Source organism: Passer montanus, unplaced genomic scaffold (assembly GCF_014805655.1).
Source record: "Passer montanus isolate IOZ18808 unplaced genomic scaffold, ASM1480565v1 scaffold9, whole genome shotgun sequence".
Classification (NCBI taxonomy): domain Eukaryota; kingdom Metazoa; phylum Chordata; class Aves; order Passeriformes; family Passeridae; genus Passer; species Passer montanus.
This window is the reverse complement of record NW_024374367.1, coordinates 4,091,559-4,118,536: the sequence shown is the minus strand read 5'-3', so window position 1 is coordinate 4,118,536 and position 26,978 is coordinate 4,091,559. Positions and strand designations below refer to the sequence as shown.

The following is a 26,978-nucleotide window of genomic DNA, read 5'->3' as shown; positions in this document are numbered from 1 at the left end:
AAAAGCTCATACAATTTCCAATTAAAGAAAATGACTACAAGAAAAAAATCAGTTCTGTGTCAGTAAAGATAAAATTCACTCATATCTGCAGCTCTGTTTTCAGATAAGAAGAATAAAAATCATATAACTTAATAGCACAACACATTTTAAGGCTTCCTCTTCTCCATGTGACATTGCTATTTCTTAGGCACCTTCTCTTAAAGATGATGATTATTACGAATTAAACTGGGAATTTTAGAAGAATTAATGGGGATTGAAAAATTCAGCAACATCCAAGTACACCTTATCTGGCACTGCAATGGGTCCTTCTTACAGAATTTTATGAAGTGACAAAGCACACAGTGAGTCAGGGCAACAAGTTTCTCTTCTGACATCAGCCCACCCAAGCAGCATCACAAACAGCCAGAGATGTATCTAAAATTTAACAGTAACCACAGAAAGAAATTTGGGTTGTGTATTGTGATCTGCTAAATAAAGCCATGCAGATATAAGTGAAGACCATGAGTGTGATAAAAGTGAAAGTGCATTCATACATCCAAAATCCTCTCAGATTTCAAAAATGCAAAATTGGAAAAAAAAATTACAAATATTACTATATTTAAAATCATCCAAGAAAAGCAGCACAATACACTTAAAATGCAAAAAGTACAAATATTAATATTCAAAACTACCAATATTTAGTAATTCATAGAAATATTTGTTACATTCTTGATGAAATCTACTTACAAGACAAGTTCAGTCATAATCCACTTTACTGCAGCAAAGAAGGCATTATAAGGCTGGAGAGAAGAAGCTCATTTAATAAAAAATCAAAACATGCAGCATTTATATCTTAACTGAACTCTTCATGTAAAAACAATCCTTTGGATATTCAAATGTATATGGAGTATAAAAAAACCCTTTTTTAATGATCAAAAATATTATTATACTGATTATTAAAATGCATAAGTAATGAATTTTCCTTTTTATCATATTTGGTCATATACACAGATTATCAGTGGGAAAAGGAAAGTTTTTTGCAAATGATTCTTAAATCTTTAACCTCTAGGGGTTCCTATTTCCCAGGCTATTGCTGGAGGAACAGCTCAGGCAGATAAAATGAGCTTTTCTTGGGCTGCATTCACAGCCTTGCCTCTCTATAATGCAAATCTCTATTCATTACCTCAGCCTCATTAGGCTCAGAAAAGCCTGAATTTACCTAAATGTTTATCTGTGTCATTTGACAGTCCAGTTATAAGCACTGTAAGAAGTTTTCTCCCCTCCTCCCTCTGTTTTTCTGAATCATAACAAATACAGCAAATCCTTTGAAAATCCTCTGTTGACAGTACTTCTAATACATTCTGAATATTTTATTTTTGAAAAGACTATTAATAGGATTAATTTTTCATGAAAAAAAAGCCAGGCAGAAAAGTCAGCTTCCAGAATTTGGAATTTCATCTCCCTCATCTTTGTTAGGATGTCCTAGTTGCATAAAATTCTGCCGACTCTGTTAGATGCAAACAGAGCATTTTAACAAATAGAAATCATAATGACAGAACTCCTCTAATATCTAAAATCATGCGTAACCACCCCAAACCAGCACTCACTGCAGCAGTGCTGTTTGGCAGAGCAGAAACAGGACACGTTAGAAGGGAATTTAAATAAAATTTTCAGGGGGCACAGAGAAAGTTTCTGTGCAGGGCTGAGGATTCACAGACCCAAAGAACCCACGGAAGGCTGAGATCTCAACCCAGCAGAATGCAAAATGTCTGAGACAGGAAAGATTTTCACCTGTGAAGCCCTGTCTTATAGGAAAAGATAAAGAACTACAAGACTTTCCTGGAGATGAAAGAAAAAAAGTGTCAGCCCTGTGGGACATCTTATTTCTTTTCATTCCAAATCAAAAACCCTGAAAATTCATGCCCAAGATTTTAAATTTGCTTTATACTTTTGTTTTCATAATGCCAAATGTCATGTAAAACAATGTATTCGTTATTACTTATGAAGAATACTTATTTAGTGTGAAATATACCATATGTTTTAGTAACTATTCTAATACTAGAAATTAATTAAAATTTCAAACCCCACTATATCTATAAAAATTCATTAATGTCTACAATAAATGAAAAAAAATATTTTTTTTAAATTCTGGTGGGAAAAAATGTAATTACATTGATATAAATGCATTCTCATGAAATGTGATTTTACTTGAGAGCTTTCTCCACTCACAGACAGTTCCTTTAAAAATTGCAACAAAAACTGCAGGAGTTTTATTCTCTCTTCATATTTAAAGCACCATTGAGAGCCAAAATAATTTCGTTCTGTGGCTCAGTGGCACTGCTACATTTGCAACAAAGTGGTTCCATAGAGAATCATGTGGGTCTTGCAGCAATTAAAACAAAAGAACATTACAATTAAAACAAAAGTATCTGGAGAGCTGTTAAGAAGCAATATTATTCTGATAAAGAAAGGGACCAGGTGATCTGTAAGTCTAGTCCATCCTTAATTTATCACCCCACTCCCTCAGTCTAAAAGGCTGGGATAGAGTCTCTGATGCCTCTTCTCCATGTCTGTGCTCTTTAAAATAGGAACTTTTTAGGGAGTTTCCATCTCTCTTGGAGTTTATAGAGCTTAACTATCTTTCAATAAAAAAAATCCTTGACATGTCTCAGTGTGTGCCATAAGAGATGCAGGAGTTTTTTTTCCTGGATATCCTGGAAATTTTTGGAATAATAAAAAAATATAATTTTGGATTAGAGCCCACTTTTTAAGGAATAATGCTTCAGCTCTACTTGCTGAGTGCTTAGGCAAACTGAACTGAAGTCCCGAGGCTTTGGATAGAAGGTTTTTGTTAAGAGTTGAAATATATTTTAAGATATTTCATGCAAATGTGTTTCACAGCAGCCTGTTCTATTTCATTAATAGTTTAGGTCTCATTGCAGTCTAGTATTTATGGTGGGAAGATGGTATTTTTTTCAGGTTCAGACTTTAGTGGATAACAAACTGATAAATGCTGTACATCCAGGCATATGGAAAACAGAATCATGTAAATATGTAAATGAAAACATCCCCAATTATGCAAAATATTAAAGTTTGGTTTTGTTTTATCTCTAGTTAGATCTATATTTTTCTAGTTAGATATGCATTTAAAAATAAATAGTATCAGGTAACATTTCCAGACTGACAAAATTGCCAGTGTTTCGCTCTTTACATAAGAATTTTTTCATGCTATTACTGTCCTCTATTCATGAAAACCTTTAATCCTTTTTAATATGAAAAACCTCTGTCTAACACCTAATCAGTTCTGATAGATTATTACCTCAATCAGTAAAATGGATACATGGTCACAAAGTATCCTTGGGGTATTACCCTGATAGAGGATTTAGCAATAAGGAAGTGCTGCCTTAGCAAGACCCAGATTGTTTCTAATCCAGCCTAGCAGAGCGACAGGGTTTGTACTCAAATTGCAACAAGGGTTAAAATGCCTGAAATTCTATTTAAAAGGCATGTTTAAATATTAAGAAAAAAAAAATTGTTAAAATCACTGGCTTGCATGCCTTGTCAGTGAACCATTCCTTTTGTATAAAAAAAATTCTCAAATTTTAATTTTAATTACATGTTTACATACAGAAAAGGCATATGTGATTCCAGCCTCCCAGACAAAACACAATCTATTGCCAAATTTATAGATTCCTAAGAAGGCCAATTCATACAGTGCAAAGAACTTTCTGACAGAACCTCAGAAATGGTGGCCCAGCACTAAAATGATTGAACTCAAAATAACAGAACACTTTGCGTTAGTTTATAATGAACCACCCTTTATATGCTCTGGGATAAACACAAGAGCTGTAAGCATTCCAAATCAAAATAACAGCCTTACAAGAGCCATGAGATATTTGCAGCAATTTTCTTTGATGGTTGCATGGAAAGATGCTCACGAGACGTGCTGTACTTACGTCCAGTAAGCTATGGGCACTGTCGCTACTCTCTTTGTTTGTCCTACACATGGCCTGGTAGTCATAAAGTGTAATTCTACAGGGAAGAACAGAAAACTGCTTGACTAAAAGAAGAAAACACAGTGGAATAAAAATGGTGATATGGAACATTCTGCTCACAAAGTGGACAGGAAAATAAAAATTGTAACAGCTGGGGTGGGGAAGAGGGAATGGGATGGTTAAAATACAGGTTACAAGGAAGAGTGTAAAAAATGCTGTGAAAATTTTGTAAGGATTTTAGCAGACTACAGAACACAGCAAAAGCATAACTGGGAGGAACCAGGGAAGATATGCAGAGATTGTAACACACAATGGCATAAATGATGTGGGGAGGAGGAGAATACACATCCAACACAATGCTTAAACAATTGGTTCTGGACTAAGATCAGCACATTTAGCCCCAGAAAGTGAAAGAGCCTATGCATTTGAGAGGCTTCTCACAACAGACCACTCAAACTTCAGTAAAAGCAGAAACGCTCTTCTACAGTCTCAGCATCTCAGTGCACAACTGCTTTGAACATGGCATTGCTTCTGAAGGAGACAGAGGTGGAATTTCAGTGCATTGATAGTACAGATATTTGAAGCAGGATGGGTTTACCTTTGCTTCTTTTCTTGAAGGCAAAATATTCCAGGTACCTGCTGTAATCAACTTATGCTAGAAGCCTCCTCAGATGCATAGTAAACAGGGAAATTTACTTATGCTTTCAATCTTACTCATCATAGAAACACTTCAGAAATCTAAATTTAAAATCCAGAACTCAGATCTAGTACATTGAATCATTGTGATTATTTCTCTAAATCTGTCTGTCCATAGAACAATCAATTATCTTTTTCCATCCACATAAACAAAACATTTCAAATCTGTAGCAGATGTGAAGAATCTTTAACTGATAATTTGCAACAAGTGTAAATATATAGAACTCACTATTATTTGAAACATTTCCATTTGACTTGTGCATCATCAGAGGGACAAGGGAACACAACTGGATTAACAGAGATGGCTAATAGAGGTATGAGATGGGACTAAAATGTTTTGCAATGTGTGCCTTGCTTCTAAGTGAAGAGGAAAGAAGAGCACACAAATTCAGCTACACAGAGGATGTCCCAGAAGCTGCCAAAACCAGGTCATGAAATGCATTCAGCATCACCATGAGGTATCCTGCACTGCATGCCATGAAATCTTGCAAGCTGAACCAATAAAACATTGTATTCCATTGTGGTAGGGAGCATTTTTTTTTTTTTTTTCTGATCTAATTTTGTGAGAGCAATCATCACTAAAAGCTTCTTTATTATGTCTATATTTTCTTTCTGGTTTTACAGACAAAATGCCTACTATATTGGATGTCGCAGCTTCAACTAAACATTTAGCACATACTGCTTACATTATTGTTTTTCTCTTATGCTGAGAATAGAAATGCCTAGGAAGCCATTGTTGTGTGGACTGGCAGAGAGAGGCACATGGGAGACAAACGCATCACTAGAGACCTAAACATGGTGTGAGTCCAACACTGACCATCCTTGGCAGCATCCCGCCCACAGCCAGATCCGCGCACCCAGATCTGCCAAGACAAACAGAGCAGTACACGGTGTAAGCTGTGCTGCCTCTGTGGCATGCAGAAATACACCACTTCCCCTAGCTTCTCCCTTCCTTCCTCTTCAGCCTTTAACCGTGGTCAGGATCCAGCCCCTGGAAAGGAATTTCTAGAGCTCAGCCTTTCCAGCCTTATCCACTATTGTATTCCTTGGGATCCAAGCACGGTGGTGTTGTGTGTGCACCTGGACCACCCAGTGATGGAGGCAAGAGATAAATGCATAGAAGAGGGCAGTTTAGAGGTGCTAATGTGCTCTGTGCAGACTATCAAGAAATTCCATATGGCTTTCCATATGGATGAAGAGTCCCATCTTGCTTCATTTAATACCTAGCTTTAGAAGCAGAATATATTGTTTTGTCTGCATTTGTTGTACATGTTTTTTCAATATATTTATTAAGCTTGGTGACTGTTCCATTTTTGAAAGTGTAATCAATGTCTCAGCTTCCAGTTTCACACAGCAGAACTTCATGGTCAATCAGTGGACTGACTTCATTATTCTGCTAAGCAGCGTTAATCAACTACTATTATATATACTCTAGTATATATATATATGCACTGTTATACTATTCTAAACTATAAATAGAATATATATACTACTATAATGTCATGTGAAAGATCTATTATAATTTGAACTTAATTTTTGATATTGATAAAAGCCTTCCCTCCCTCAGTATTTGAACTTGGATTACATTTCTTATGTAATTATTGCATTCTGATAGAGTCAATAGTTTCTTTAAATGCTCAAAGATAAAAATGCATTAAAAGACTGAAATCTGTACTCCCACAAATAACCAGAAACATAATTAATACTGCACCCCAACATGCTAGGTTATATTTTTTGTAGATTGTCTTATTTTATTGTAGAGAGTATCCAGCAATCTAAGATTGCATTATGATTAAGGGAAAGAAAATAAATAAATGTACTTAAAACACTCTTCATTTAACAGGGAGAAAAATTAATAAATTTTAGAGTGATGGCAGAAGTAAAGAGTTTTAATGAACAACCTCAAAATCATGTGGATCACTACAGAACTTGGAAAGGCTTGATATAATCTGTGGATGATACTGGTTTTAGTTAAATGAGTTTAGTTTGAGTAAATATATTTGAATTTTCCAGTGTGAAGGATCTGGTTAAGGAAAAATGAGAAATCAGCTAATGTATTCAGGTTTCAAAAAAGGAAAAACAAAGAAAACAAAATGAGCAAGTGCTTAGAAAGGTGCTGTTTTCTCAAGAAAATTCTGGAACGAGCTTTGAATTTAAAACAATGCATTGCTGTCTCAGTAACTTCCAAAGTGGGCTGTTCAACACCTAGCTCAAAGTTTCTAAAGATGATTCAAACAATTATAGCACAGGATGTCCAAAATATATCAGTGAAAGCATTACTGCAAAATGTTCTTAAAAAACCTGGAAACAAATAAGAATTTTGTAGTGCACTTCAAAGATCAGTGCATGAAGCTGAAAACCACCTTGGAATCTGAACACTGCAACATACTGAACCAGTTCCTGATTCTGTGTCACTAGGAATTGTATTACATGGGTTCCAAGGCATTCACTACTTCAAATCCTGTTGTTTTAGTTTTCTTATAAATGTAATAGGAAAGCAAAAGCCTTCCAGCCCTATTCCTTATAAAAGGTATGAAAGCATTTGTAGCCCAAGCAGTTGCCTAGGATGCTGTAGTGTTCCTGTGCTCAGGTGTCATTGCCAGGGTGTTGTTTTACTGCTAAAGTCTTTCTGAGATTTTAGGAAATAGACTTTCTTTTCAGTCAGAAAGACTTAACCCAGTGTTGCAGAAGAAAGGCTTCCAGATTACCCTTTCTGAAGTGATTGTATTTCAGTTTTAAGTAACTGTTTGCAGCTGACCATGTTGTGTCCAACTGATCACAGTGAGGGAACACAACTTCCTAAGCCCAGCTGTGCCCAAATCCATGCTCTGTATCACAGCACCTCCCAGGGGAGCTCTGCTCTTGCTACAGAGGACATTCCTGAGACTTTCTGAAACCACCACACTGTCAACTTCCACATCTGAAGTCCACAGAGAAATTGTGCTCAGCATCAGCTATTTAGCACAACCTAAAAGTGCATTGTAAGTTTGTGTAACTTCAGCAGCCAAACACATCTTAGTGAAAACCCTTTTATTGTCAATTTCCTGATACAGTAAATTCCGCTCTCCTACTTTGCAATGTGCTTACAATTGAGCACTGAATCTGGTTCAAGAAAATTAAACTTCCAAGAACTACCAGCAGCACAGGATATATTGGCAGATGTACTCTCTATTTATTTCAGCCAGGTTTTCATCACACCCATGGATTTCTACTCGGTATAAATGGTGGTGGTATAAAATACCACCAATGACAATTGTAGCAGCTGAAAGGTCTTCAATGCATCAAATTTCAAATGTTTTTGTCAGCAGTTCAAGATTTGGTGGGTTTCAAATAATGTGTAGAAACAATGAGATTTTTACCATGGAAGTAAACATACAGTCTACAGGAAAAGAAAAATGCTTTAAAGAGCTGAACAAAGGAAGCCAATAGTACAGAAGCCCTAAATATTGACCCTATGCTTTATTCAGTAGTCTGTGGAAAAATTAGTGATGACTATAGCTAGATTGTGGTGGAAAGATGTTCATAACTCAGACCTAAGATGTGCAGCCTGTCTGGAATTCTCACAAGGAAGGGAAAGAGGGACAGTGCTGAATGGTGTGAAGAGCAAACCAGATTCTAACTGCAGAGAGGCTCCTGTGGGGAGACACCAGGACACCATAGGAAACCCCAGACTGTGGCTGCTCTGGCTCTCACACCTGCACTGACAGATTATTAGTGTCCAGAAGCTGCCAGGGTAATACCTTTCACCAAAATCAATGGAAAGAATAAAACTAAATTACAGCATTTTGGGAAAACAAACTTGTCATCATGTATTTTTGCTTTTATTGCTCAGCTATTCCCAATTGCCAATGTTCTCGAGGAATAACATGTATAAAAACTGCAACTCAGCCTGTATTTGCAGAATATGGAATGAGCATTTATGTAACAAATATGCCTGTGTTTCTCCTTAAGTGTGTAAATTGATTCTGTATATGAATACACTGCCTCAAAAGTAATATTTACAGAGACATAAAGTCAAACAATGCCTAAAACTCACACTAAAGACATTACTTTTAAATATCACAGGAATAAAATATGAGCAGAAAACATACCCCACAGCAATGTGGGAGTTTCGGTGTGCAGGTAGCAGATGCACATTTAGTAAATGCTGAAATAAAAAGTAAACCTTGTTGGCAATGACAATTTGTCCAATGCCAAATCCAACAACTGCAATTTGGAATGTTCCTTCAGTCTGTGTCTGATCTTCTCCAAAGCATACATGTACAATTTGCCCAATTAATAGGCAGCTAAATCCACGACTGCAAAAATCCACATGAAAATAAACACAAATTCTAAATGTGTCAATTTAGTACCAAAAGAAAAAAAATTAAGAATATCTAATAAAATGCTTACATATTAAATACTGGCCAAAATAGAAAAATAAACTTCATTTGGAAGCTGTGCTGCATCTGTGAAAGCTGTGTCCTGTTGTTAAGCAACCAGTTACTGTTCTCATGATTTGGCTTTAAGAATTTATTAAACTGCTTTCTAGGAGGAAAACAAAGTTCTGAATTTCTTTTATACTCATAACCTGGGGGCAAAATACTTGCTAAGTTTTTCTTATAAAGCAAATCAAGACAGATAGATGAAAGTCTGCCTCTTGGTGCACATGGAGAGCACAGGTGAAGGATCTACACTACAAGAAAAATTGGGAAAGAAGAGAAGCTCTCAGAGCAACAAGAACTCGATAGACTGAGCCTCAGCTCCTGGGAAAGCTGCACTTCAGTCATACATCCTGACAACCTGGTCAGATGCCAATATTGACAAATTACAAAATTACTAAATGCCAAATACCAATGCATAGACTCTTCTATGTAAGAAGACGCCTGCTGGAAAGAGAACTGTAAGAGGAAATGATGCTGCTTCCATATTTTTCATATAGATTTGCTTAGTTTTCCTCCAACTGGAAAGGGTGAAAGTGTTTGGAAGTCAAGAGATGTTTCATTTTCTCTTAGAGATTTATTATGCTTATTTCTTTAGGGATCTCATTACTTTGATAGCCCTTAATTTTCCTGATGTTAGTGTTGGTTTTTAGATTTTCATGGTTTGAGCTGTTGAATTTTTTTTCACTGTTTTTATATAAACAAAGTGCTGAGAAAAACATAAAGAAACTTTTCTAAGTTATGTGAAGCAGATACTTTTCCATAAGCACATCCTAATTTATTTAATAATACATTTAAATCATATTTAAATTATTTAACTCTGTGCAATACTTAAGGTAAAAGATAAACATAATTTTGCTAAATGAAATCATAGAGCATGTCACGTTGCTGTGCAGGCACTGATATAGTTTTTCTCCCTAATTATAAACCCCATAAACTAAGAAAATATACATACATACATATGCACACATTATTCAAAAGAAGTACTGAGTTTAAAGAAATTGAGGAGGGAAGGAGGTATTTAAGTTCACTTTAAAAAATAAACAGCGAACATAAAAATTGAATTTCATCCTGCTGCAGGTTGAAAAGAAATATAGTCAGCAGCAAACAACCCCCTTTTGTTTAGCACTTCCATCTCAATCCTACAAAGCACTTCTATATCACCCCAAATTTGCAGTAGCTGGGAGAACAGACAAAGAGTTATTTCATTCCTTTTGTGGGTGCAGAGCCTGGAAGGTGGCAGGTGTCACAAGGTGGGGGCACACACTGGCACTGCCCCTCGGACCTCTGCACTGCAGGAAGAGGGGACTGCCACCCCCACGGCTGCTGGGGCTGACAGCAAACTCTTCTGCAGAGCACACCAGGCTGCACAGAACCTCCTAAACTCACCCAAAAGGGAGCACAACCAGCTCAAGCAGGGCAGGGTTATAAAACCTACCTGCTGGACTGTAAATGCCATGTAAGAAGCAAATTGCAGGGAAGGATGCTCTGGGTATTATCAGAAGGAAAGGCAATGACAGAGCTCTCTCTCTGCTTTGCCCCCATGACAACAGGATGTGTGCAAGGCCCACTTTGTGCTCTCAGGGAAATGGCACTGCTGACAGATCTTGCCACTGAACTAAGCATCCTTCTTCTTCTCTTATTTCATATAACTAAATGTTGGAAAAGCAAAACACAATCTCCACCCAGACAAATTAATAATCTTACAAATATTGTGAATGCATCTGACTATTTATTGTGAGAACCACTTCATATTCTTGCAATAATTTATTTCTCTCCTAACACAACTCAAAGACAGTTTGTTGGGTTTTTTTTTTGCTGCTGCTATCTGCTGTAGGGGAAGTTGCTCACTTGCAATTACTCCACTTTGATTCTGTCCCATCTTTAACTGATTTGCAATGGTCAGTTTATCATGGCTGAATAATTGGCTCGTGGTGTTTACATTTTCCTTAGTATGCAGGTCAGTTACACTGACCTTATGCCTTCATTATCTCTAAAAATCAAGTCCAAAACCAGCAAAATCCTAACCAATGGTCCAGTTCAAAGATCCACCCACTGCATTTTAAAGGGAACTCTCAAGCTATGCCTGTTTTCTCAATGGTGGTACCCACCACTGTCAATAACTGGGTAGATGTTCTATTTGAAATGCTTTGTTGGGCAGGACTAAACAAATTGGGACAAGTTAAAACAGTATCCCTTTGTTTTGACTGCATTTTGTCCTTTGCATTAAATAAAATGCTTCATCTCTTGTACAAACAGATCCTTTCATTGCCAAATCCAGCCTATAAACAGTAGTATTACTTCACTTCCTTCTACAGCATATGTTAAATATGTAGCACAACATGCAAAAAAAGTTGCCACCCTCAGAAAACTAGGACTGGGGATGATTCCATGAGTGCTAGATGCTCACATTTCAGGTCAGTCATTTACTGGGAGGGGTACTCAGCTGCTGTGCACAGACACAGCACTGAAAGCTTCTGCCTTGAAGGGAGCTGATTTACCAAGCAAGCCCACAAACCAGCAGTTCAGAGAGGCTCTGTACACACCCTCTCAGGTAGTAACTAAACTCAGTAATGGATGGCAGCAGTGATACATCTTTTTATTCATACTAGAAATGCACAGGAAAATAAAAAGGAAAAGTATAAAAGCAGTTTTCTTCTGCTGAAGAGGACAAAGGGGTACAGAACAGCTCTTTGACCACATGAACAATTCTTACACCTCATGAAAGCCATGAAGATTCCAGTGGTGAGTTACAGGTTAAAGGGAAATTTCATTCTTTATTCCTCAGAGTGCATAATTCATTTCAAAGAACAACACATAAAATCACTGTTAGTTTTTAATGCCATCATGATAGTGAGACCAGGTCAATAGTCACAACCATGTTCAAAGGCAAGTTAGCATGTGAATGGAGATGGATTACTGGGATGTGTTCACATTTGCCCTTCAATAACAGGACATTTTGGACTGTCTAGCTCAAGAAATCTCCAACTTTTTACAGGTCAAAATGATAATGTGGCATAAATGTTTTGCTTTAGAGCTGTTTAAAATTGCTCAGTAGTGGATATGGCCCAATCCCTTTTCCACCTGAGCTCAGTGGGAAGAGGAAAAGGACACAGTTTTAGGACTGTAATCAAATAAAGCATTGTTTAATAAGAAACTCACAGTGGCTGACGCCAATACTCTCAATATTTGACGTTTATGGAGTCAAATTACACTCTGGTGGTACAGAAAAGATACAGAGCTATAGATGAGAATCCAGCCACACTGCCAGTCTTGGCTTTCTTTTACATGACTTCAATTTTTTTGTTAGAACATTTTTTAAGAGATAAAATGTTAATTCTTACCTCTTAAAAGAGCCCATTGTTAGTAACTTGTTCATGACAGCCCCTTCAACCTCCCCAAAAAAGTAACCAGTCTGTAAGGGGAAAATGCAAGGAATTACCAAAATGTGTAGATAAATGCAAAACAACACTGGATGCAATTTAAACTGGCATATTCTAGGATCTAGCAAGAGTGGCTTTGACAGCTACATAGACAGGTTTTCAGGACTGCTGCTACATAAAACCTGGAGAGGACTTTCCAGTCAGGGCAAGTTGTTGGGATTATATTATTACCCCCGAGCAGATGTGAGTGCTGAAACAATATACTGAGGTACATTATATAACATCCAATATCAAAAATAAAACCTTCCAAACCTAAAGCTTGTAAAGAAAGCACACTAATCTGATCACAAACTCTTGTGATTAAAATGTTACTCAAAAAAGATATAAACAGGTTGTGAGAGGATTTCATAAACAGTCATTAAAAAACATTGTTTATAATTCCTGTATGACCTGTTTAAGGAGCTGGAACAGTACATTTCATCAATCCTATAAATTTTAACTCCATTCAGAGTCATTTCATACTTAAAACCACTCAGCTTGATGAATTACTCATTTTGTCCCTATTCAGTACTTGTCGACTAATAAAAATAAATCTCTGTTGAGAAAACAAACATTGCTGTTATAAATTTGGTCAGCAAGATGGAAGTGACTCCGTCATCTGCAGCCATTCATGTGACAGTGGAAAATCTTGCAAGCACAGCACTTTTCTACCTTGGGAAGACCTGTTTTATTTTAGAGCCTCAGATCCCAGGAGGATTGGATATTTCTCTTCATTGTTTAAAGGGAGAAATCCCACAATTTATGAGGGGGAAAGGGCACTACACTCTCAAATTGCATGGATTCCACAGGTTTTGTATGAACTAAACCCCAATTCCATTACAAGGAACTTAGCTGACCTCAAGTATGCACCTGGGAGTTCGCAGGCAGAAAAGTTACAGCCCTAGCTAAAAAAAGGCATTCCTCCACCTAAAAAGCAAGTATTGCCTTCTTTTTTTTTCTCCTTTCCTTTCCTCAGGGGAACCTTGGAACATTTTCCAAAACATATGGGTATGTAAAGTCTCCTAGAAACACAAGGAACATGACTAAAAATACCAGCTTCAATAGCCCTGGCTGACTGATGAAGAAAGATTACCCTAACGATTGGAGAGGCAGGCAACATCAAGAAACTGCAAACCATAAATGCCTCATATAACCTTAGATAGCAATAAACCTGATTTGTCAAGTTGTGCACCAGTCTTATGAAGACATTTCTCTCCACAAAAGCTCCCTTTGTAAATGCCAGTTCTCCCCCAAGCAGTTACACTCAGGTTATCATTTTTTTAATACAGCAGGATTTAGTTGCAATTCAGAAGAATTACTCTGCCCCAAAAACCTGATTCTTCAGGTCATGTTTGGAAAGCTGATAGAAAAATAGTGCTGAAGCACCCCCAGATAGGTCAGGAACTGGTAAGACATCATCCCTTCTCTATCCACAATAGCCGGTATGCATGCTATATATAAAAAAGAGATATACACTAATGTAATCCTATTATAAATTTACACAAACACAGAGATTTCTCTGCTGTTCCTCTTAGACTTGGATACATTTAACTAATAAAACAGGTCAGAACACACTCCCAGCCTGCTTCTGGTGCAACTGTTGTCCAAACTATTCACAGGAATAGCAATGGCTTTTATCAGGTGACTACCAAAAGAAACACCTCTTCCTAATCATTGCTGGCCAAAGCCAGCTATGAACTGGCCAGTCACTGACACAAGTCACAGCTGTGCATCTGTAAATAGTAACAACAAAAGGGGAGGTAGACAAACAGGTTTCCAGTGTATCAAGATCATTCCACACTGAGTGTATTTCTTAGGTCATGCTCGTCATACCAAATTTAATTCAGCTGAGGGCTAAGTAGGAGTGTGGCTATTCCTATTCACAATCCCAACACATAAAAACAATTCAACTTCAGACAATTCTGGCATGACTGGGGCACCATCCCAGCAGTTTTGAGGCAAAAGTTAATGAGAATGGTGATGGTTCCTTCATAAGGTTTGCAGGATTGAGCAAAACATTCTGATTCTGTGATAATCATATTTCTTGTCCTCTGCATTGTGATGCTGAGTGCTTAGTTTTAATCCTTCAATGACTGTAATCCCCTTCAGAAAACAAACTCCTCAGCCAACAGCTTTGTAAAATCTCATTATCTGAAGTTTGAATGTAAAAGCTGTGTGTCCTCCCCTCCCTTCCCCACCTTTCCATGTGACAAAAATGGCACAGGGATTTTTTTCTTGGAGTAAAAGCCTCCTACAGAAGACAGATGCTTCTGCAGCAAGAAAGATCTTTAAAGAGAACAATTATGAGTTTAAGAACAGACCCTGCTCCAATGGGAGAAAGAAACTGAGCTCCAGTGAGAAAAAAGCTTACATTCTTTGTAGAAGCAATTTTTTTAATGTTGTTAATTCCTTACCATTTTCAGATGGTGGCCTATTTAAAAAAAAAAAAAAAAGTAAATTTAAATTAACATATTACATGAGAAGACTCAAGAAAAATCTTACACATACCTGTTGATAGTCTTCAGACACTAAAATAAATCCATTGTTATCTATTAGGTAACAGTTGATTGTCTGAAAAATAATAAAATACTATTTTAATTTTTGATTTTAGGACACAGCAATAAGATAATTATATACTTTACTTCTAAGTTAATTCTAAATGGGTAAAACCTTCAGGTTGTTATGTGGTTTTACATAAATTCAAAATGAGTGTAGTCTTGGTTATGGGAGATTATCCAATTTAATTTGTATGCCTTTTTCATGCAAAACTAAAGAAAGATGTGTCCAGAATGGGAGGATATAATATAATTACAAACAAACATAAACCCCAAAATCCTGTGGTTTTATAATCCCTCCTTAAAAGTTTTTCTTATAGCAAAGTTTGCAAAGGCACAGAACTTCAGTGCTCCTGATGGCTTCTCCTGTGTTTGGAGAAAAACATCAGCACAATGCCATTACCCTAACGATGTATTAATGAAAACACAGTGTCAGCCTGCAGAACCAACAGGAGACCAGGTAGTATTTTTTAATTTGTTCATTGGGGGATGGGACCAGAAACTTCTGTAAAAGAGGCCCCACAGGTCTCCTAAAGCATTCCAAATTGTATTTTTAATTGGGAACTGGGTTTAGAGGCAGGACTGTTAGCTTTTCGTAGGTCAGACGTCTGAACCGTATAAAACAAGGTAAAGCCAAATCAGAGCTTCCCTCCACACACACATGCACCACTTTAACCTCACATAATTACTTGCTACAGGCAAAGTTTTAATTACTGAACTTCAGAGTTTAAACATGAGGTTTAACTCAAACCCTGAAATCTTGATATAACTCAGTTTCTCCTCAGTATTGCCAAATACCTATCTCAGTGTTAAATCTTTATTGTATTTCTATTATTGGTTTAAATCAGCAACATTTTTATCTTTGCTTATTGAATTTTCCATGATATTTTTATAAAAGGGAAAAATAAGCAGAATGGCTTTCAATACAGGAATCCTCCTGGCTTTGTTTTTAATTCAAAACCTTTCCTGCAGCAAATGGGCTGTACAGAAATCTGACAAAATATGCTTTCTGCTAAAGCTGCACATCCAGCAAGATCACTGTGCTGTTTTAGGGAGGAAAGCAGCCCCGTGCAGTAGTGCTGTGCAAGATGTGAAAAAGCAGTCTGATCTTTCCAGAGATGCTCAGACGTGCCTGATTCTCATTCTGGCCACATATTAGCATTGTCCTGTGGGGCCAAAGAGGAGAAACTTGTAGAAATGCTAGCATGAAGTGGATTTAAAAAAAACAAAAACAGAAGCTGAAATCAGGCAAAAGTTCAGAATGAAGATCATGCCCTAATGACAACACAGGATATTCATTCTAAAAGGAGGACCCAAGCTGCAGGCAAGCCCAGGGACAGAAAACCTGTCAGAAAGGAAATCGAAACAACTCATTTTCAACCTGTGATCTGCTAGAAAGCCCAGAGCTGGCAAATACAATGTGAAAAGCTGATGGTGCTGGCCAGGAACTGAGCAGAGCTGATGCACTCAGAAGAGGCAGCTCCTCAAGCCCAGTGGTGTGTGAAGGATGGAATTTCAGAAGCAGGCTCTAACTGCACAGCTCTGCTCTCCCCAAAGCCAACCTGAAACCTCCCACTGAATGCACCAGGAGAGGAGCTAAGCCAACACAGAGATCTTCTGAGGATACATATCTGCAGTCCTCATGCATGAAAGATTAATCTAAAGATACTGCTTTAGAAACAATATTTCTCCATAGTATAGAAAATAAATAAAAGAAGTCATGCTGGACAAGAAAAAGTGTAGGCTTAATTTCATAGTTTATGGCTTATGTGCTGTTGGGAAAAGACTGGCTCAATTCAAGAATTAGTGGCCATGTCTCAAATCTCTAACATTTAGTTCACTAGCACAGTTCAGAACTTTAAAGGATACGAATATTCTAGCACTGTTATTGGAAACAGGCATAATGCAAGAAATGGAATCTATATTTTTTTGTGCAATGTGAATATAGGAGGGTTTCTGTTTCAATCTATTTTAGAAATATTAACTAGAGAAAAAAAATATTCATTCAGAACCATTAATTCACCACTTGCCAGCAAAATAAATAACTTTCAGTATTACTACTGTGTTAAAGAAACAGCTTGTAATTTAACTTTAGCGTGGACAAAGGGCAGCAGAATGCATTTACTCATTACTAGAAAATCTCAAACAGATTTCTGATCAAGTTTTATGCATGGGATAATAGCATTTGCATAGACTACAGCTGTATGAAAGGGCTCTAATTCACAGTGTTTCACAGGTATTGGAAGTGAACTATGCTCAGGTTTGCCCAAAGGTTCAAGTTCAGTGAATTTCAGATTTCAAGGGAATGTTCCATAGGTGGAGAGTCCCTGAGCTTGTAAAACTGTGGGCATGAAGTCCAGAATAAACACAGCAAGAATGTTAACTGAGGTCTGAGAACACATCTGAACTGCAGAAACTTTGATCCAGTTCAAGTCCTCTATGTATTTTTCACAGCTCCAGTATACAATAACAGTAATGGAATGTAACATGGGTTAGGAACCCAAAAATGAAAAAGAAAGAAAACAGAGCATGCAAATAAAATGTGAAAACAAGAATAAATGAGCAAATTCAAAGCTCTCAAGGAAAAAAAAAATAAATTAATAAGTTGTCTCTATTTTAGGATCAAAGGTATCACACACCCATCACTTGACTCCCTTTATTTTTAATTATACTTGCAATTATCATGTTATTAATAGTCATTAATATTTGTTGACTATTGTGCCATTCAATTTGCATTATTGTCTTCATGTTTACTTTTAAATGCTTTAATTTATACTGTAAATGTTCAGCAGATATTTTCTTGCCATTGAGAGAAGCTATGAAAGTCAACAGACTCAGCAGAGGAGCTGTGATATTTGTTTGAATTCTAACAACAGTGTGTTTTTTCATTAAGAAAAAGTCTGGAGTCTCTAAATCAGCAATGTCCACATTATTACTAAATTTCTACATATGGTTATATGGTTCCTGCTGGTGTACAGCTGAAGAATTTAAACTGCAAGTGGCTTTTTTTTTTTCATTAACAATAAAGTGGTAAACAAATGTGTTAGCACTGCTTCAAATTATTTCCCAAACTGGATTTACAAAGCAGAAATTATTGCAACACATATTTGAGGTACTGGAGTCAGCTTGTAATTCAGTGGGTACCTGTCACAGGCATAAAAAAATCTCACTATCCAAATAGGGTAATATTTACAAGGTGATAAAGACCATAATGTAGAATGAGATGTTCAAATTAAATTCATCAATTTGTATCCAGTATCTTCTGGAGCAGAGGTATGCAATGGAAAAAATGTGTTAAATACTTACTTCATCATCACAACTTATAGCACATCTGCCATCAAGAGATGCACACTAAAGATGATATAAAAAAAAATCAATAAAGTATTTTCAATTCTCTCTTTGAAGATTACAAAATAAAATTTTATACAAATTCATATGAGCAAAATTTTGAAGAAGTTGATATTGATTACATCTTTATCTAAATTAATTCTAAAAATTACTAGCAAACTTTTGAATTTTTCACCAAATGTGTTCTGTTCCTCTCTGCAGAGAAAGGATTCATTCACACTGTAGCAATTTCAGCTGCCTTAAACACCACAATCTCCAAACTCTAAATCTTTGAGGCCATTCATAGATGAGAGAAGATTCTCCAGCAGGGGTAGGATCAGGGTTTATTTTCTGTAACAGCACAGTTCCAATCAATCCTCAAACCAGGGATGGCATCTCCTAATCCTCAGAAAGTACCTGATTATCCTCTTCAGTGAGTACAATTCTATCCCTGGATAGTTTAGATAAAGTTTATTGAGCACTGTGAGTGCCAACCATGATCAGTAATAGAGTTTTGTTAATTAACCTGTGTGATGTTACATAGTGTTAGAGAGCAAACCTAGGTGAGAAGTCACAATTCTGCTATCACTAGAAACAAATTCCATACTTTTGTTTACTGTTTACTCTTTCTCTAAGAGAGAAAAACCACGTGCCAACAAAGGCAACTCCTTATGTATTGGAGCCTAAAATTAATAAACCTTCAAATTGCTTCCAAAAATCAAGCAACTGCTCTCCATCACTGAATTCTCCTGTTCTGTATCCAAATGTAAAACCAGAACAAGTCTTCAAATACATTGTTTCTTTAGAATAGTTTGCTTGTGAAAAATCATCACTTCCACAGTTATAAAACTGTTGTGGATTCAATAACAAAAAACCTTCAATTTAAAATATACCTGTCTGCTTGCAGTCCAGAATTTCCGCTGAAAAAATTCAAGTTTCATCTGGATACCTACAGCTGGGAAAGACAAAAATAAATAAATAAATATAGCATGCTTAATTCCTTCAAAATGATTCTTTAAAATTATTCAGGAAGAAAAGGTTTCATTATGAAAAGAGAAAGTTAAGCCTTAAAATGAAAAAAAAACCCACAACAAATTAAGTTGAAGACACCACACAGTCATATTTTAAATAATTTAAACTGAAAGGTGCTTCATAATGTGAATAACATACATAAAAAAAAAAAACAAACAAAAAACCACAAAGAATTAAGTTGAAGAGACCACACGGTCATATTTTAAAAAATTTAAACTGCAAGATGCTTCATAATGTGAATAACATACATGGCAGATAAAAAAAAATCATTCAGATTGCATGTTTCCATAATTAACACCAAAGAACCACAAGCTGAACATATTTATGTTCACACCAATTTCATTCATATTTCACTGGTACCAATATAACAGCTGTAGGGAACCCACACAATGTGTTTTCTACTGAAACTTAAGAAGATTTGCCGAAACAACATGAAAATATTGGTTAACAACTCAAGTGATTATTTGTTTTGAGGTCACTTAATCCATAAATTATCAGTGGAACACAAAAAGCATTAAAAATGTATTTGAAAAAAATGGAAGTTAAGAGTATTATGTGTAATTCTGTAAAAGGGAAGTATCTGACAATTCTTATTTGCTATCAATTTTTTTAAAAAATTATATTAATGAGAATGGATTGCAATTTTAAAAGTGATTATTTGTTTTGAGGTCACTTAATCCATAAATTATCAGTGGAACACAAAAGCATTTAAAATGTATTTGAAAGAATGGAATTAAGAGTATTATGTGTAATTCTGTAAAAGAGAAGTATCTGACAAATCTTACTTGCTATCAAATTTTAAAAAAAAATTATATCAATGAGAATGGATTGTGATTTTTAAAAATCATTATTCAAGATACTACTGGTTTAAATTATATGTTTCTCATAATCTCAGGTGGGATTGTGTTTTGCCAAATATCAGTAACCTCTCTTCCAGCCTGGTCTGATGTTTCTATCACTGTTCCTATTGGAGAGCAATATAAAGCACTGAGGTTTGCAGAAGCTCCAAAAGCAGTTGATTCTTCTGGTTTCACTTGCCTAAACTCAGAGAATTCAAAGAAGCTTTAAAAGTCTAAAGATCTAACTCCTAGAAAATTAATGGTGTTTTTAAAAAAAAAAACAAAAAAAACCCAAAAACAAGGCCTCAGAAAAAAATTGTTTTGGAAAACTGAATGAAATTTCATTTATTCATTCCTTCTTTAGGGCCTACAGCAGGAAATATTTAAAAACATATTTACATTTAGATTACTGGTACTTGCTTTTGCAAATGCACACACACTGATGTCATGCACATATTTGATTTTGTGTTAGCAGGTAGGAAAAAGTATGTGAAATGAAATCTGTAATGGACTGATACAATAGGATGTGAAATTACATAAAGAATTTTCCTATGAGAACAGTTTATAAATATTTTTCTGCTATCTGCAGCTCAGGGATGGTTTTGTTTCAGACAGTAAGTAGAGAAATCCACTTCTCCTTTTGAACAACACCAGACGAGACTCTCCAGCTACATTTTATTATCTAGGAATTTATGTCATGGTCCATGAGAAGATGCATTCTGACAGCCAAGCAGCACATTTACTTCATCTATTGCTTGCAATTGCATTAATTCTTAGCACATCCGACCTGATTTTTTCTGAAATACAAGCAAAGAACACACACACACACTTTCAGGAACTTTCCCCAAGGCAATTCCATCACTTCTGGATGCTGTGTCAGCATGGGAAGGTCAATCTCGTGAGCTTGCAGCAGGCAGAGCTCTGTGGACTGTACTCAGATATTGCTCATTTAAGGTCCTGATAAGCTCAGCCCTTTGGAGTTCACATTGTTAGAGATACCAGCGCCCAGAAAACTGCTCTTGAAAAGTGTTAATGAAAGGTAATGGAAGTATAATAAACATTAATTAAAGAGGTAAAACTCTTGTTCTCCCCTAATGAAATTATATGCATATACAAATTTGAGCAGGATTTTGGACTAAATGTGCTCAGGAGATCCCTCCCACTCTAAATTATCTTATTATTCTGATTTAAGTGTACAAGTTTTGTAAAAAAGTGATAACTTTACAGCTCAGAACCTTCTTTACAAAAAGAGTCAATATGCACAGAGAATTTTCTGTGTCCTGTACAAAACCTACCACACAATAGAATCTGAAACAGTGACAAGAGAATTACAGCAAAGCTCATCTGTAAAAGGTTCCACATGCATGTTTCACTGAGTCACAATGGAATGCTGCAGCATAACAACAATTGAAATGCTGGGATTAATTTCTATGAAATGCAGAGCATCCCTCTTCATGGGGATGAGAAGGGGCAGCTGCAGGTTTAGTTTCATAGAAGCAACTCAAAGATTTTGATGCAGACTGTGAGGGAAAATAAAAGAGAGTGAGAAACATTGGGGTTGCTCCCACTTGAGCAGATTTCACAATTTCTGCTGTAGGGTAATTTGGGCAGAAACTGAAGATATAGGCATTATCAATTTAGCTAATGCCTGCCTTTAAAAAAGGAATCAGTTTATTTCTCTACCTAACTTCAAAAAGAGTTGCATCACTAATCTCTGAGGTACAATGCCATTAAAGAGGGTAAAACAGAAACCATCCACTCTGGTCAAGGTAATACAGCATTACAACAGCAACATTTTAACATATTTCCCTTGTGAAGTAACCTCAATTAGTTTTGAAATCCTTTGGCTTGGTATTAAATAATGAATTACTCCATGATGTCAAGTACATGATGGCTGGACTTGATTTACAGTTGGGCTTGATGATCCAAAGGGTGTTTTCCCATTATATGATTCTATGATGTCTACTAGTGCTTGCAGGGTAGGAGGAGAGAACACATCTCACAAACATGGCATGGGGAAAGCAGCATTAGCCAGATCTTTTGAGAGGTCTATCTTAATATGAGATTTTAATCTCACAGTTCTGTCTTATTTACACATTGTTCCCTGTACAATTCTCACAGGAACTTCCCTGTCACAGCTTCTAAATATTCTATATCCTACGTAATATAAACGAAAATTAGTAATAGACTAAAATTCAGCTGAAAATTATTTGAATGCCTCCAGATTTGAATGAATTAACAGTGTTAAGGTATAGGAAAATTATTTTCTTTTCAAACCCTCATGTGACACTAAACCACTTCTGCAGGTTTTTCCCTCCTGAGTTTTCAAGAACTTTGAGACTAGAAGATGACATTTTTTTTGTCTGGTCATTTAATGCCATAAAAGCTATGCAAATATACTTCAAAAGGTTTTGAGCCATTATATTCTCCTGAGCAAGCCCTAATCCTTCAGCACTTGAGAACTTCTGAATAAAATATCTGTGCTCCAAACCACCATTAAATCTGTGTTTTACAAACTGGCTACATGAGGGGGGAAAGGAAACAGGAAAACTTCAAAATTATATCTCATTTGCAGGCTTGGTTCAACCAAAATGGCCAAAAGATAAAAATTGTTCAGCCAGTAAAAAAGGAGTTCTGTGCTCACTGCTGCCTTTTCTCCAGTGTCACAGAGGAGGGTGGGCTGAGCTGAGGGCAGGCAGGAGAACAGTTGATGGGGGCTGAGAGAGGGGTATTTTGTGTTATGCAACACAAAATGTATCGTTTCAAACAAATATTGCAAATCCAATCTTTTCTTTTAGTCACATTAGCAAATTTACTCAGGTGATGCAAATAAAAACCTTTAATTCTGCCTACAGAAAACAGTTCTTTAACTCCCTGAGATTTCTTCTCTCTGTTTTATAAAGTGGCTGCTATTTTTGTAGTGCAGACCCTATGAAATAACAGATGGCTGAGAAGGACAAAGTTAAATTCTTGGCTCAGTGATAATTATTGTTAAATAAGTAATTTCCTTGTGCATCGATTCCATGGCTGAAGGTAATATTTCACCCTCTCAGTGGGTTGCTCTCAGGATGGAAGCACTGGGAAGTGCTCAAATGCTGCATGGCTCAGGGCTGCTTAGTATCAAGGCAAACATGAAGAAAAACAAATAACTACTCAGAACAGATCAGGATTGCTTGGGTTCCTTTCAATGTCTGTGGTTAAGCAAATAGACAGGAAGATAAGGAAATCCTTCCCTAGCAAATTACTTCTGTGCAAAGAATTAGAATCCTTCTTAGGTTCTAAGTAAAAAGAATAATTTCCTACTTAAAATACAAGAGGAAAATAGATTAGACTGATTTATTTCAGGCAAGAGAGGAGCTGAGTCTCCCTACAAACCTGACAAATGGATTCCAAATACATGATTATAGGAAAAAGTAATAAAAGCTAAAGGGATTTCCATTCTCTGAAATACCTATATGCTATAACACTGTATATAAGCACCAGATCAGCAAGGTTACAAAAATATCTTAAGGTCTCCATTCCTTTTCCCACAGAATACAGTAGAGATTAAGAGTCTCTCTCATACATAAAAGATGTCTAAAATCTTAAGGACATTTTGGCCTCCTATTTCTCATGGAATTATCTTAAATGAGGTTTAACTTGGCTTCAAAATAAAAAATGTTGGACACAGACTTGTAGCAGGATTATTTTTCAATCTGTATCACCTTTGTGTATTGAGCTTAGGCTATTTAAAATGCTCTTCTTTCTCCCTACTAGTTTAACTCTGATTATCATCTTTTAAAATATCTAATAACTACATGTGAAATATTCCAGAACATACTTAAATACTTTCAAAAATGTTGGTTTCCCTTCTATTTATACTCTAAATCTGTTTCCGTTAAAAATCTATCTTCAGCATTTAGCTCAGGAAAAGAAGGAGAAACTCTACAGCCCAGTGCTCAATCCCAGGAAATAAACACCATAAGTGCCAATACAGATTAATATAAGACTCCCAATTATCACTAAAGATGATTAAAAACTTTGTAAGACATAGGTGTTTTATTTAGAATAGTTAAAAATAAAATCTAGATAGCTTTCTCCCCTCAATTCCAGGAAGTCTTAGCTAACAAATTAGAGGTATTCCAACAAGGCATCTTTATCTATAACATAGCTATGTAGACATTATTATAGACTTATTATATAGAATTATTATATCTATAGAATATTATATAATAATAGAATTATTATAGAATTTGTATATATCAAATATAATAAATATTACAGATAATGTACAATATACTATATTATAACATATATAATATATAATATAGTATATATATTATATATTATATATATATTATATAGTTATGTAATAAGTAACATAGTTATGCTTCAGTACCAGCCAACATATCTGTACTCTCAGTGGCAGTCATTCCATGTCATATGCAGGATATATAAAAATGTGAACAAGCTCTTGTGAATTAGGCACTTCTCAGACTGCTTCTGGTCCCAGGTTGTTTATTTCCACAGTAAAATGCAGTCCCACCTTTCCAAACTCCACATTTCACTCAGCTTCCCTCTCAGTGATCTTTCCCCTGTTATCTACACTTCCCTCTTCCCACTCCTGCTCATTGTTTTCAGTCCCTCTCTTCAAAGAGAAGATCTTCAGAATTATATTATAACATGAAAAATTTATTAATTTTATTACATGGAATGACTGACTCTGATGTAAACACCCCAAAAACAACAACAAAAATCAGCCTAACAGTTTAAGTCTGGCTATTTTTTAATATCCTGAAAATACAGGCTTATGCCTGAAAGCATCAGGCAGTCTCAATCCTGGGTGGTGACACCAGCCATCCTCACAGTGAGCTGTTATGGGTAGCCAAATAAAGAGCCAAATTGACAAATAATGGGCCAAACTATTGAGCAGTTAGGAACTTTCTTCTGTTTTTCTCATGATAAAGCATGGTTCCTACCTCAGCAAAAATAAGGTATCTGTTATGCATTTGGATAAGAGGTTATTATTTTTCAGAAACTTTGCAATGTGTTGTTTTGTTGTGTTGTGGTTTTCTAATAGTTTGTTATTTCACTCAGGGAAAATTTCTAATGTTTTTACAACTTTCTCTGTTGTTTCTCGACATGGAATCTTTTTGTTTACTCCACAATATGTTTATTGCATATTTAAGTACTCTAAAATTATTTTAATACTTTACACATATTTTATTATTAAATCCTTTTAAATCCATGTAAATGTGCACCTACCTTTTTTAGCAGTTTGAGCTACAGAGCCTGATATAGCATCAAATACAAATATCTCAAGTGCAAACTATCACCTAGTTTCAGATTCTAAACAACAAGCTGGAAAAAAATCTTGTATTATTTATGGCATCTTACCTTTATCTTTTTGTCACCAAGTAAATGGAATGACTGCACACACAGAGACATTTTTAAGTCCTATTTAATTATTGGGTTTTTTATGTGAGACAGTGTGACCACATAAGATTTAGCAACACAAAGACTTCCTTCATCAGAGCTACTGTGATGCAGAATATAAATGAGTGAGTTCTCCTTAAATGAGCAGTGGAAAACTGAAGTTTTGCCTCTCTACTCAGGAACCTCAAGCCTGCTACTTTCTTCCAGAAGACTTTTAGAATTAGTGGTGGAAGATGATGTGTGCATGGAGACAACCAAGCCAGAGGGAAGGCAGTGGCAAATGGTGTTTCCTGGAGGCTGAGCAGAAAGAGAAGGGGAGGAGATGCTGGGAAGCTGCTGTGAGGCCAAGCTGAAAGGGGAGCAGGATGATGATTGCTGGGAGGCCAAAGTTCATCCAAACTCAAAGCACCAGGGAAAGCTGAAGGGCTTGGTTTGCAGCCAAGCCCTGACAAACTGAACTGTGGAGGGCAGTCTGTGAACATCATCAAAAACCAGACTCCCTCTGACTCCCTGACACACATCTTCCTTCTGCAGGACTAATGAAGTAGCAGCAGGAGCAAGGAGGAAACTCAAAAAGGATATAAATTGAGTGTAAGCATAAAAAAATATAGACACTGGTGACTGGAAGTCCATTGCCTTTTCAGGATTCTTCAGAGGGGATGTTGGAGGGAAAGAGGTTATCTGTAAATTAGCATTAAGACAATCATCCTGTATCCCAAACTTTAGAGGAGAGCAGCTGTTGTTCTGCCAACACTGTGACAAAAGCTCCCACAGAATTCTGCTCACCTACCCCAGGATCAGCTTTGTGCACCAGGAGCAAACTCAAGGGAGGTACCTGAGAATCCACCTGTAACTTTTAAAAACCCCAAAAAACCCTAAAACAAACCTCTCATAAGCCTCGAGGAAGGTAACCCCTGGGCATGCAAATTTACATTTAGTGCACTTTGCTGGACAGGGAGGTGCCTTGTTACTGAGGAATGCAAGGAGTACAGTGACAGAAAAAAGGAGTGGCTTAGGTGGCCCAGTTTGAAAAGTGTGAGGCAGGGCACAGCTCAGCCCTGCCTGGTGTCTGGAGAATCCTCTCTGTAGCTTTTAGAAAATACCTTACACCTGCCTCATTCCACTGTTAAAAGGAAAAAAACAAACAACCAAACAAAGGAAGCCAAAAAAAAGGAAAAAAAATAAAGAAGAAAGCTGAGTAGTACTACTTTTAGCCATAGGAAGTTTCAGCAGCCTGCAGGAACAAGGCAAGAATCATCACAGAGGAAACTCTGCTGGTGGCAGAGCTTTTATGAAT

The 26,978-nt window shown here is 36.4% G+C and overlaps 1 protein-coding gene across 4 annotated transcripts in view; it reads right to left on the bottom strand.

Moving 5' to 3' along the window:
- Positions 1-26,978, bottom strand: part of CACNA2D3 (calcium voltage-gated channel auxiliary subunit alpha2delta 3) — a 467,160-nt gene that overhangs the window by 22,351 nt on the left and 417,831 nt on the right. For 3 of the 4 annotated variants that reach the window (XM_039695505.1, XM_039695503.1, XM_039695504.1), the window contains 6 exons: positions 19,289-19,350; positions 18,375-18,419; positions 15,022-15,084; positions 12,436-12,506; positions 3,936-4,011; positions 727-779 (listed from right to left, as the gene is read on the bottom strand). In XM_039695505.1, coding sequence (XP_039551439.1) covers positions 727-779; positions 3,936-4,011; positions 12,436-12,506; positions 15,022-15,084; positions 18,375-18,419; positions 19,289-19,350 — 370 coding nt within the window. Of the gene's footprint in view, positions 1-726; positions 780-3,935; positions 4,012-5,487; positions 5,534-12,435; positions 12,507-15,021; positions 15,085-18,374; positions 18,420-19,288; positions 19,351-26,978 lie in introns of all 4 variants that reach the window. The other variant, XR_005626120.1, reaches the window with a different exon arrangement.